Source organism: Homarus americanus, unplaced genomic scaffold, assembly GCF_018991925.1.
Source record: "Homarus americanus isolate GMGI-L3 unplaced genomic scaffold, GMGI_Hamer_2.0 scaffold24694, whole genome shotgun sequence".
Classification (NCBI taxonomy): Eukaryota; Metazoa; Arthropoda; class Malacostraca; order Decapoda; family Nephropidae; genus Homarus; species Homarus americanus.
In genome coordinates, this window is record NW_024732780.1 from 8,047,850 (window position 1) to 8,061,818 (window position 13,969).

Below are 13,969 nucleotides of genomic sequence, written 5' to 3' on the forward strand. Positions count from 1 at the left end.
TAGTTTGTGATCCTGTGGGCCACGCAGCTCGTGCAGCATCGAGACCATTCAGTCACCAGGTAGATCTCCGGCAGTCTCCAGCTGATCAAGGATGCTGCACGACACACACATGCACAGCTGATAAGAGAAAATCACAGGCTTATAATCCAGACGTCACCAACATCCATCAAGAACCCTTCTGCCAGTCACACCACCACTTAACAGAGAACCATGCATGTTTATACTGTGTAGTGTAACAGTTAGCAAAGAATAATAGAAAATGATTTATATTAAAAGATTATCTGGAGTTCTGAGAAGTAAATCTTGAACTGTGATTACTGCCATTAAATGTGAATTTATTGTAGCTTGACTTATATAGTGACACACACACACACACACACACCCCAGGAGCAGCTAAACAAAACAAAATTTCAGCTGCATATGACTTTTATTTTACTTCTCTCAGAATGATAATCTGTGTTATCAGAAGATTTCATATCTCTCAGGGCTGAGATAGCACTGCTGGTTACTGTGTTATCAGAAGTAGTAAAGAACAAGTGTTCAGTCTTGTTTTCTGGTGGCACCAAGTGAGGATCATGACTTCCTGGACGACCAAACTTGTGAGTCACAGTGTTTTGGATTCAGTCATAATAACTACTGTACTGTACTGTACTGTACTGTACTGTACTGTATCATACTGTACTGTACTGTACTGTACTGTACTGTACTGTACTGTATCATACTGTACTGTACTGTACTGTACTGTACTGTACTGTACTGTATCATACTGTACTGTACTGTACTGTACTTGTATAATATTAAGAGGGGTGATGTTAATCATCACACAACACACACCTTATCATCCACCATGTGTACAGTACATACAGCAGTACACTCCCAATGTTTACACATAAAACAAACAACTATTCATCCAATCCAATACAGACAGTGTCTCATATGGACATACTGTGCACATATCTACCCCCACACACACAGAGTGAAACACTACATGTTTCTAACAGACAAAACATTTACACAAAAGATTTAAAAACAAAATATTTAAAGTCATAAGTGATAATCCTCCACATGAGGCCACACACTCATGTTATCAGGGCTAACTTCTCCTGAAATAAGAGTTGTGAATTTTTGGAATAACCCGCCAGTGTTGTGACAGCACCAAGTGTGAGCTCATTTAAGGCCAGACTTGACCAACACTGGTACATGTTCAAGTACTGTATATTAAAGAGCCAGTATGTGCCCAGTACAATACTTGCCACAGTGTGACTGACCAACCTGCTAGTGTGCTGACAAGTGGAGACGAAGATAATATAATGAATATGAAGAGAACAAATACAATACCCTGTAAATATTAACATTTAGTAGATACTGTAGATAGAAAGACAACCATCTCACACGTGACCTCTTCAGGGAATATCAACACAACACTATTTCCTCCAGCCCAGCCAACCGTCCTTCTCCCATCTACACCACTCACAGTTATCTATTATTCAGTGCAGTACTGTACTGTATTATGTTTTGTGTAATTATTTTTTTACTTTTCAATGGTCATGTAAATGACTGCAAGAAACAGATAACTATAACCAGTGCAAAATTATCATGAAGTATAAATGTGGTAATGGCTCTGCCTTCAGGTATCATCTGAGGTCAGTAAGTTGTGGGTCACCCTACACTGTTTGTGTATTGGGGAAGGGGGTGAAGTGTGTACCCAAATTTGTGCACAGAATCATACAGTATTTCTTATATGAAATCTAAGAAACTTTTATACCTTGATCTCTCTCTTACTTAACGTCATCATCTCTAGTGAAGGACGCCTCCATCACATATCCTTCTGGGTTCCCACAGGAACACTTTGCCCTGACGGGAAACAGCCAAGGGGTGCAGGAAGCACTGGCACAAGGAGCGGCAGTGAATGGGTCTTCCAAGGGCCTGAGGACGCCCCTGCACCACGCTGCCCTTCATGGTAACCTGGCCATCGTCCATCTCCTATGTGATCACAATGCCAACATCAAAGTCAGGAGTCTTATTGATAGAGGTGAGGATTAGTGACTTTCTTGTGGGGTGAACTAGTCAATCTTGGGTCAGGAGTCTTACTGACAGTCCTTGCTCACCACACACAAACTATCCCTCCTGCCCTCCATACAAACACTAACTACCCAAACATTAGTGACCCTTTCTACACTCCACAACCCACACATGCTCACAATACCTGACCCTCAAGCTGATGTATACTTGTTGTGACAGGGATGCAGCCATTGCACCTTGCTGTGAGGAAGGGACACACCACTGTGTTGGAGGAACTATTGAAGAGGGGAGCAGACCCCAATGATGCTGACAATAAAGGTGAGTCTTCTGTCTGCCTTCACTAGCACAGCTCAGCAGTCGAAATATATTAGTATGACTCAGGAAATGCCGAGATATTTTAAATTAACTGGGAAAATCTCGGCATATCTGGCCACCTGCATCACCTACCATGCCTCTGTGTCACCTACTATGATGCTTCATTCTTCACCTGCAGTGTTGGTAAGTGTTAATTTTTTACATTTAGTAATTACATGTAGTACACATTTATGGGTCGATAATTGTTTCTTGTTTTATTTTTATAGAAGGGGGGAAGTGCCTCGATAAGTTGGAATTTGGGATAACTCGGCAAGGCCAGAGCCCCATGTGTGCCGAGTTATCGAGGGTTTACTGTACAGTACTACTATTGCTGCTGCTACTACTACAATTGTTGCTACTATTACTACTACTGTACTACTATTACTACTACTGTACTACTACTGCTACTACTGTACTATTACTATTACTACAACTACTACTATTGTTGCAAATACTACTATTAGTTACTACTACTACAAATACAATAATACTGGTAATATTTTGTGTTCATGTACATTACAGGTTTCCTCGCCGTACACATGGCTGCAGTCTACGGCCACACATACATTCTAACAACACTGCAGAGAGCAGGATGTGACTTGAACTCACAGAACAGAGACGGGTCCACTCCACTCCACCTGGCGGCCGAGAACAACCGCATAGAGGCGGTGGAATGGCTGGTGCAACAGGGAGTCTCCGCCCAGGTGAAGAACCACAACCAGCTCACCGCCCACGACTGTGCCATAAAGAGGCAGTACACAGACATAGCGGACTTCCTGAAATTACACACAGCACCCAACATGGTACAGTACCTAAGGCCTTACTGTACTGTACTGTAGTTATAAATGCTGTAATATCTCTCAATAGTTTTACAGTAATAGAGACTGTTCAAGTAACCAGACCATTTATCTGAATTTATTTGTTTACAGTATTTATATACAAGGTGGTCTTATGTTTTATGTAGGTGTCTCATCTTCACAACTACTGAACCTGTTATCACAACACACAGTACAGCACTACCTCAGTGCTGAAACACTCCATCAAGTCATCACTATCTGAGTATTCCCTCCTCCTCCCCTTATAGCCAGCAGGTGTTTCTCAGAGGGAGCAGAGGAGACCCACACCTACATCAGCCACCCCAGCAGGAGGCCACAATGACCAACAAAATCTGCCTCGTCGTCACGCTCAACAGCCAACATCACCTCCTCAGCCCCAAGTGAGTGGTACAGGGGACTCACCCAGTTGGGTTATGGTGACCCAAATATTATACTATTCAGAATCAGCAGTACAGGTACAGGTGCTGTACAGTGATTTTCTTACTTATTCTTATGATGATAAAGGTGGTGTCAAGAACAAGTCTGCATATATACAGGAGGTCCGTGACATAACGAACGTCCGACTTACAAACGCCCGCCTATATGAACGAGGTTAAACTTGAAATTTACAGTAACTTGTACCATATTTTAGTTACCTGATGACTTATTTTTTACTTTCTTTTAATTTGTTTTATCATTTTATTTCTTCTTTTGTCTTAAATTAAGTGATTTTAGATGTACCCCTGTATATAAGGACTTAGGCTACGATATAGTGTGATTTTAAACATTGCTTTGTAAGTACAGTATGCACATAGCCTGTGTTCCAACTTACGTACAAATCTGACTTACGAACGTCTTCAGGAAAGGAACCCGTTCATAACCCGGGGACTCAGATGTGCTTGTAAGTGTAATATTACGGAACAATATACTTCAACAGCTAGATAACAGAGGCTGTCTATGAACACTATTACAGGTACAGTATCATTAATGTACTGTACTGTACTGTGCTGCAGCATACTTTACATTAGTGTACTGTACTTAAAGTAACACTGATAACAAGCACAAAGCAATCTCAATAAACTCTATTGATACCGGTACTGAAATTACCTGTGATTTCATAATAACAAGTAGTAAATGTAATGCATAATTATACAAATAAATTACAAAAGGGTTTCCAAAGATATCATTGTTAAAATGGCAGTTACAAATAATATAAAATAATTAGGATAATAATTACAAAATCAATCAATGTTTGGTAATATGATATAAGATCTCTTATCTGACAATAAAACTTGTTGCATCTTGAAGTTAATCTTGTGAGGATAACAGTTTATTTACAACAACACAACACAGTAAATAAAGAGTCTTAAACAAGATACTGTGTTGTGTTGTTATCTCTGAACACTCTGCTGAATAATCCACTAAAGTTAAGAACTAGATTAACATGTTCATGTATGGTTACTAACATGTTAATATATGACTAAGAACATGTTACAGTTAATGTAATACAGAGAAGAACTGAATTATATGTGTTGTCAGGCACCAGAACTGACCCAGGACTCTGGTAAAAGAGGCCAAGACAATGACTCGCCTCACCACCAAGTCTCCAACCAGCCTCAGTCTGCAAAAACTCAAGGGATAGAAAGAGGAAAATCAGTTGATCGATCGAGGACCAAATCAGTGGGTAGCAGCGGTGAGACCACAGAGAAGACTGACCATGGTCTACTGTGGCTCCTGGCTGCCACTGATGACCTCCAGGGGGATGGTGATGGCAGCGGCTGCTTCACCTCTGTTGACCCAGCTGAGGAGGTACAGTACAGTACAGTACAGCCAAGTTCTTTTAGCAAAGCTCACTAAATTATTTCTAAATCGGACAACAAATTTTGGTAATTGAGGATATTCTAGTTTACTGAATATAACAATATAATGTACTGTACTCTCATTGCTTTAACAGTTCATTCTTTGGACATTAATTATCAAATGAAAAGAGATACAGTAAGTGTGTTTTGTAATGTGTTTCTGCACTTAAACAACTAAAGTCTTTAAGCATGTAAGATAAGTCACTTCATATGTTCAGACAGCTCTTAAATCTATGAAATCCCACCAATACTGACTCGTGTACACCTTACAGGAAATAATAGAGGCAGTATCAAATGGCAACTACGCTACAGTGGAGAGGCTGTTGGTGGCAGGAGTTAACCCAGACACCCGCAGCCACATGGCCGGCGAGAAAGGTTAACTACAAGAGTATCTGTATGGGTCTAGGCCAGGAGTTCTGAGACATTGGGATACAGTACAGTACAGTATAGTACAGTATAGTACAGTATAGTACAGTATAGTACAGTACAGTACAGTACAGTAAAGTGCAGTACAGTACAGTACAGTACAGTACAATACAGTACAGTAAAGTACAGTACAGTACAGTACAGTACAGTATGGTACAGTACAGTACAGTAAAGTGCAGTGCAGTACAGTACAGTACAGTACAGTATGGTACAGTACAGTACAGTAAAGTGCAGTGCAGTACAGTACAGTACAGTACAGTACAGTACAGTACAGTACAGTACAGTACAGTACAGTACAGTACAGTACAGTGCATACCATCTAAGTTGTCTTTTTGTTGGTTTAACAATTTGTTAATAAAGAAATACAACGGTGCAATATTTGTGTACAGTTAGTGTTATTTACCTCCAGACCTGACACTGCTGCACCTGGCATCATGGAGTGGCCATGAGAAGGTGGTGAGCCTGCTGCTGATGTATCACGCTGACCACAAGGCCACCACCCATGGTGAGTTACTGGAGGAGGATATACAAGTACTGTACTCTCTGATATAAGGAGATCTGCCTAGTAGACAATATTTAACACGTGAGTTTGCTGTCAAAAAGTTTCTCTTATAATTTCTTGATGAAAATGAACACAAGAATGGTGGAAGTGTGTTGTTGTTCTCATCTCCTCCATTCATCAGCTTACTACAGCACAGTATATGGTCAGGTGGCCGGTCTGTTCTTTGTTATGAACTTCAGTGTTAGTACAGGAGGTAACCAGAGTGCCCGGAGGAACCTGCCATGTTTGGTAGTGAAGGTCACACTGGATAACACCCTTCTCACATCCAACCCAAACACATATCTAACCTGAGTGTGGCTGCTGTACCACCAACGGCCCATAAACTGGGCAGCCTTTGTTGGCCCACGTCGTGTTTTACCTTTGTCATTACCCTCTCTCAAAAGCTTTTGCCAACATTAGTATTGTTGCCAGCAGGGTTGTCGGCCGTCCACTGGGCAGCGGTGGGAGGCCACGTTGGGGTCCTGGACATCATGTGGAAGAAAGGCTTCAGCATAAAGTCCAAAACCGAGGACGGATTGACGGCTCTCCACCTGGCGGCTGACCACGGCAACCTGGCGGCCGTCAAGTGGCTGGTGGGCAAGGGTGTGTACATCTTCATAAAAAACAAACGGGGACAGACAGCCAAACACCTGGCCAAGCAGGCGGGGAACAAGGACATCGTTAACTACCTGCAGGAGAAGGAGCAAGAGGTTAGTGGGGCAGCTGGACGGGTGGATGGACAGGATGGATGGATAAACAGGTGGATTAACAGCTATACAGTACTGACGGACAGACAGATAGATAGAGAGCCATTTAGACAGAGACTGATAGATACACAGCTGTAGAAACATAAAGATAGATAAAAAGAGAGATTGATGGAGATATAAATGAACAGAGAAAGATTATAGTAAGCAAGTGAGAGGGAACAAGATAGGCAGATGTGATTGAGGGAAAAATCACACCTTTTGGCTGGAAAGAACAATAAGTAAAGAACAATAGGTAAAGAATAATGGATATAATGACTGGTGAAAAATTAATAATGTTAATAAAAATAGAAAATACTGTAAATAAATATAGACTAAATAAATAGATAGAATAATACAATGAGACTAAACTAGAGTGTACTGAAGGGAAGCATCAACGCACTGTAAAGACGTTTCTTGAATTTGTCACGACGTTAAGTATGAACTCTGTAGCTCTCTCTGTTCTGGAGTTGTTATATATATACTATGTCAGTAAGTTAGGAACATAATTCCAGCACAAAAAGAAATTCTCATTCAGTGTTCAATGTTCATACTTGGTTTTTGTACCCACAACAACAACTCTTAGAGCTGTTATGGTTATACGGTCGAAAAGTAAAGCGTGAACACCACATCTCTGAAACAAGACGCACCCAGAGTGAGTTGGTGCCTCCCTCTAACTACAGTCTAGTTCTTATTGTGGACGTGTAAGTCGGTGTGTACGTTCTCATGAAGGTTTATTCTGGTTACAGCTGAAGGTTGGCAGCCTCAAGTCTCAAGAAAAACTGGGCGAGGGAAGCTTTGGTGAGGTGTTCCTGGTGAGGGGCAGAGACAGCATGATGGTGGTGAAGAGGGTGAGTGATGGTGGAGAGGGTGAGTGGTGGTGGAGAGGGTGAGTGGTGGTTAAGGTGAAGAGTGTGCATGGTGATGGTAATAATAAGCAATTAGGGTTGTTGAATGTAAGAGAGAGAGAGAGAGAGAGAGAGAGAGAGAGAGAGAGAGAGAGATAACAGGCATTCTTTCAGTTCTATGTTGCAGCTATTTGTTCTCACACTCACTGATCTCACTTCCCATTCCACCGTTAGATTGACTTGTCTCAGATGAGCAGGAAGCACCAGGAGTATGCCCACAGGGAGTTCCAGCTTCTCAAGTCCCTCAACCATCCGTACATCGTTGCCTACAGGGTATGTGCTGGAACTACTGGCAAAACAACACATTAAATTAACCACACACACACACTCACACACTCACACACACACACACACACACACTAGATTAGACTTCTTCCTTGTTGTCTCTCACCAACGTGCAGGAAAGCCTCCCTTCTTTCAGTCATATAACCAATTGGAACACAATCTTACGTTACCCATAACTTGAGGCTTATACAGTATATTCCTTGCCTTTCATCATCTGCCTCATAAAATGCTCCAAAAAATACATTGTTCTTGCTCTCTGACTCACTGGAAAAGTTGTAAGTCTTATTTTCTGCCACAAAACTCAATGTCACAGTCTCTTGCAGGGAGGTGGGTTTAAAGGGAAGTACCTGCACATCCACATGGAGTACTGTGGTGGGGGAGATCTGTCCTCCAGGTTGAAGGAACAGAAGACAAAGGGTGAGGCCTTTGAGGAGAGACAAGTTCACTGCTGGCTCCTCAAACTCTGCCTGGCACTAAAGGTTTGTAACAAACATCACAACCAATGTGAAGGAAATAAATATACTTTCTTATTCAATGTTAAAAGAATAATGAAAACTATGTAACTGGTACAGTATATTACTGTATAATATAATGTTCCAGTAATGCAATCATATCCCAACACAGTTCTGTGCTGAAGTTACTTAAATACCAGAGATAAGTTTTTCTTTCTTGCACTACACATCCTGTGTTATCCAAACAGTACTGTACAGGTAAACTGATTTACCCTAACAATAAACCTCTCTCTCAACAGTACATCCACGGACGCAAGATCCTACACCGGGACCTGAAGCCCCAGAACATCTTCCTGGCTGACACCGGCAGCGTCAAACTGGGGGACTTTGGTCTGGCTCGCGTCCTGGAGGATAGCAGCCGCGCCCTGACCTGCCTGGGCTCCCCGGCATACATGGTTAGATCTTTTTTACCTGTGTTAGTCAGGTGTATGAATGTGTCTCACTAACTGATAAAGGAGGACAACTAGTGCAGCTTATTACTTACTTTGTGGTCACTATTATTGTTAATCTGGTAGACTAGAGCAGTGTGTGTGTGTGTGTGTGTATGTGTGTGTGTTTTACAACCTTTTGCAAGTTACTGTTTGACAGCTATAACACAAAGCACTAAATACAATGACAAACAAGTTCCCATTACCATGCACAGTACAGTACAGTCAATTGAGTTTTGTTCTCCTGAAGGTCATCCATTGGTCTAAGAATTACTATGGAAAACTGGGTTGTGTTGTTCACCTGAGATATAATTCAGCATCAACACATAAGACTCATATCATAAATGAATCTGGTTCTTATTACTGTACTGTATTAACATCTGGACGAGTGGCCATTCTTTTTCAATAATACTGTAGAGTTTTACTTCGTTTCCGCAGCAGCAACTTTTATGCCGGAAACACATAAGTGAAACAGGGCCTCAAACACCCTGTACTGTACTGATGAACTTATCCTAGTTCCTGTCACTCATAGAATTTAAATATAGTTCATCAATAATTCATAAAACGTAAACATAAATACTGTCTATCAACAACACATCTCACAGCATTTATTTTATCCAACTCATAATATTTACTTTAGACACAGATGAATCTAGCTTTTACTATTCACTAAAACGAGAAACAATTCATCTGCAAAAAACGCGCAGTCAACACAACCTTCATGACAACGCATAACACACCATCATGTGTACTGAGTGACAGGTCTTGTGACACCAGAGCCCTGAAGTGATCCGTGGGGAAGCTTATGATGCCAAGGCTGACATGTGGTCCTTTGGCTGTGTCCTCTACGAGATGGCTACACTACAGTCAGGCTTCCCTTTTACTAAGGTGAGACACAGGTTGAATAAACTCTGACCAAATGTTTATATATATTGATATTGGGTTTTGTCACTAGGTCCAATACATCCTGATGACTTCAGTGCCTCCCTTGTTGGCCAAAGTTCCTGTTCTCTCTCTCTCATAAAGTTCAATACAACTCCACTACTTCAGCATCCCTACTAGCATTTTATGGCTTTGTTGGCTATCTTTTGTTGAATTCCCTTACTGTTTACTATTGTTTGTATACCTGTACTGCCTTGATGCATTGTTTGTATACATGTATAGTTTATACAGTACAATATATAGTGTATACCTGCATTATCTATATACAGTGTATATATCCTGAATCAATACTGTATAAACCTGTATTGATGGTTTTACAGAATAAATATCTTCATTGTTTCTCACATCCTCTCCTTCCTTTCCTCTATTCTTCCTCCCTCCCATTATATTTACAATGTCAATTCCTCTGCAGGTTACAATTGCTGGGGAGTTCAGCCAGAGTTACAAGACTTTGGTAAAGTCCCTTCTGCAGCAGGACCCCACTAAGCGACCGACAGCTTCACACATCCTCAGAACAGCTCCCTTCCTCCTGGTGGGTCTTGTTAACATTATTTGTCACTCTTCTTATTTCTTGCACTGTCTCTCTTACCGCTAATGCAAGTTTATGGGCCAGTAAAATTTCATCCTTTGTCTATCAGTCTCCATTCTCTGTCTAACTTTTCGGTCTGTCTCTGTCTGTCTATCTTGCTGTCTTTTAGTGGGTCCTTATATAAATGTAGAGGAGCTAGCAGCTGTCACTCTCTCTCTTCACCTCATGTCCCCTGTCGGATCTTTGGTCTGACTTTGGCATGAAGACTCTGGGTCATGGGAAGCATCCAAAGGAATGTGAGAACTATTGCCTAACTGTTAACATAAATTAGACGTTTGCCTTTCTCAGGATAGAATTTACCCAAGAAAATAAAAGAAAATGAAGGGAAAACCTACATGCTAATGAGGGAGCCAATTACTGCACCAGTATATCTTAAGTGTACACTAGGAGCCTCTCTACAGTACAGTGTTGGTGTATTTCCTTATTTTATCCTCACTCCTTTACTGTGTCACAGAATGTGATGGAGGCCCAGCTGGTGGAGAGAGAACAGCAGGTGGATGAGCTAACCCAAGAGGTGGTGAACCTGACCCAGGAGGCCGAGGAACTCACCAGACAGATGGAGACTATGAGCGCCAACCCCTCCTACCCTAATGAGAAGAAGCCCAAATAAAAATAAACACAGAAGAAACAGAATGACGATGATCAAAGATGGAAGGTTTTAAATACAAAATACTGAAGGCTAGAAGAAAAATACTTGTCTTAAGACACTACTATAGCTGACAAGAGGAGATGATGATAAAGTGAAAAGAAAAATATATGTATAAAAAGAAATACTGTCAGTCTTGGGTGAATGTAGCAAGTCTCTCCTGCCAGTATCTGTTGTCTTACACCCCACCTACCAACGCCAACAAATTCTAGCTTTCTTTGTATCTATTAGTAGCAGCTATGAACAAGTATCTTTGAACAGTCTAGCTTGACTAGCAGCTATGAACAAGTATCTTTGAACAGTCTAGCTTGACTAAAGTATAAAAGATTGGTGGGTGAAAAGGCCTTGAACTCTCACCTGAGTTAACAAACTTCAAATCACTTCCTTGTTGTATGTGGAGTCTGTCTCAAGGCACCACTCTAAGGCATAATTACCTTTACTAAATCACTTTGCCACTTACCAGTTTACAAGACAGTTGGGTGGTCAGTCTACTCTATGTTACTGCAGTACTGGGGAGGAGTTGGCTCTCTCTTGAATATTGTTCCAGTGTTTGTAAAGAATGGACTTGTCAAACTTGGTGCTGTTGTGACATTTTCTGGCAGCTGGTTATTCCACAAGTCCTCAACTCCTACCCCAAAGAAGTTAGACCTGATACTTTTCTGTAACGATATAGCTTCATTAATTTAAGGAGGTGACACAAGAGCAGGGTGACCATCCATTATCTCCAGACATAAACATCTGACTTAAGTACTGGTAATATTATTTCAGTTGCTTTATAAACATTATTAAATTGCCCCCTTGCCCTTCTGTGATATTATAAACAAAGCAACTGTGAATATTCTAGTCTTGGTAAATGAGGCATTACTGTCAATCAACTGTCAGTCCTTAGAGACCATACAGAACAAGAAGGTGTGAGGAAAGATATGAAAACAAGACAAATGTTCCCAAGTTAAAGGTGATCTGACCTGAGGTGACGGGATAGCATTAAGACTTGTAAACGATGGAAACAAACGATAAAATTAGAAAGAAATTAAGAAAAAGAGAAAAGATGAAAGATGGGAATAAAGGAAGAAAGGAAGCAGAGACATAACTAAGAAACATTGGGGACATAGAGAAGAGGATGATAACAGTGGATGACCTAAAATAATGTGAGATAAATATGGAACTTACAAGAGATACAATGATGATGATGATGAACAGGAATAAATCATAATAATTCTGGAGCACAAATGTATAAGAATAATGGACTAAAGAACAATGAGAAGAAATAAAACTAAATGAGATACCGTACAGAAGATATGAAAACACAATAATACAAATAATAAAGAGGAGGTAAAGGGAGATGTGGATAATAAATGGCAAAAAACTGATAATTATTTAGTAAGAGTCAAGAAATATATATGAATAAGTGAGTGATAATGGACACAATTGATATTAGTACTGTTATCAGTGACTATTTATTATTACACAGTATCATTATTTCCATTATTATTATTATTAGTAGTAGTAGTAGTAACTTTTGTATTGATTCACATAAACTTACTTTAAAAAATTATTTGTTTCTCCTCCTTGTTTACATATACCTGTACAACATCCACCTCCTGTTGTTGTGAGACTGGAGCAGACAGTATAGAAACCCCTAAGAAAGTCTATATACCGTACAGTACACATTAACCACCATATTGACCCACAAGGCTTCATATTATAAACAATGTACAGTACATAATGAGTCTTCAGGTAAATGATTCATAACAAATATATATAACCTTTAAGTGTTAAACTGTTGATGGTATAATACTTTGTGAACAATGATCTTACCTTCTGAGGACTATAGCTTGACCCTTTTATGATGATGGCCAGTACAGTACAGCATAACATGTTGTGGACTAACCTTTCCATCCTTAATAGGTTAATAATAATAATAATGATCATAATACAAGAAGCAGCCAACATAACTACTGCACACTACCCTAGTCTTTTATTTCATGGAGAGTTGCCGCTCACTCTAGTTCAGTCTTCAACCAAGGCACTTTCCTCTCAACCTCTGTCGTTGTTAATGCTAGATGCACCACAGAGTGTGCTTTACTATGATTTTGATGATCTTTGCTTTATTTATGGTGTAAAGTAGCATTGTGTAGTAATACTAATGGTAGTGATGAGTGGTAACAGTAGTGTGTGGTAGACTGGTAGTAGTAATAGTTAAGTGTTAATAGAATGTTGAGGTAGCAATATGGTGTGAAGGAGCTGGCCATGATGGTGTGTCAGCCCTCACAGTGTGTAGCCGACAACCCTCACTTCTACCTCAGTGTCAACTTTTAAGGCCAACTTCTGTTTGTTATTTACTGACTACTACACAGTGTTCCTACTACTACAAAGTGTTCCTACTACTACACAGTGTTCCCCAATGACTATCAGTGACTCATCCAAAGTGGTGCCCCTTTACCTGTAACCTGTATTACTACTCAGGAATGTGTTAACTGTGATACAAACTTTCCTGAATTACTGTATAAGGCCGAGCTTTAAACTATAATTTGCCAAACCTCATTCCTCTGTGTCTATGCTGCCATTATTTCTGACATTTCCAAGTGAACATACTGAACTGTACTTCACTTTAGGTTTGACAGAGTATCTCTAAACACTTCACTACAGGTTATGTCTTACACACTAAGTTACAGTCACTGTGAAGGACAGAGTAACCCATCACGGTACAGTCTCTTCACCCTGACACCCAAGGTTAAGTGATACAAGGATTAGATCTTCACTCTGAAATACTCCACTAAGGGAGAGGAAGGAATGAAATTTATATGATATTTACACCTGCCTACTGAACATCCAGCTGTAATGTCTGCTGCTCTTATGTCCAAGTTTTACAATACAAGACACTAAATAATTAAAATAT

At 40.3% G+C, this 13,969-nt stretch overlaps 1 protein-coding gene across 2 annotated transcripts; it reads left to right on the plus strand.

Moving 5' to 3' along the window:
• The first annotated feature begins 357 nt into the window (after window positions 1–357).
• On the plus strand, window positions 358–13,874 carry LOC121869044 (ankyrin-1-like). 2 transcript variants are annotated; one of them, XM_042370139.1, is made up of 16 exons: window positions 358–599; window positions 1,843–2,032; window positions 2,242–2,340; window positions 2,899–3,179; window positions 3,461–3,592; window positions 4,731–5,000; window positions 5,323–5,425; window positions 5,886–5,981; window positions 6,450–6,727; window positions 7,510–7,611; window positions 7,843–7,941; window positions 8,277–8,432; window positions 8,705–8,860; window positions 9,671–9,781; window positions 10,248–10,367; window positions 10,879–13,874. In XM_042370139.1, exons 1-16 carry the CDS (start codon window positions 576–578, stop codon window positions 11,032–11,034), a joined length of 2,373 nt encoding a protein of 790 aa, XP_042226073.1. In that variant the 5' UTR covers window positions 358–575; the 3' UTR covers window positions 11,035–13,874. The 2 variants fall into 2 exon arrangements, with proteins under 2 accessions (XP_042226073.1, XP_042226074.1); XM_042370140.1 differs by having other exon boundaries at window positions 360–599; window positions 6,453–6,727.
• The last annotated feature ends 95 nt before the right edge of the window (window positions 13,875–13,969 follow it).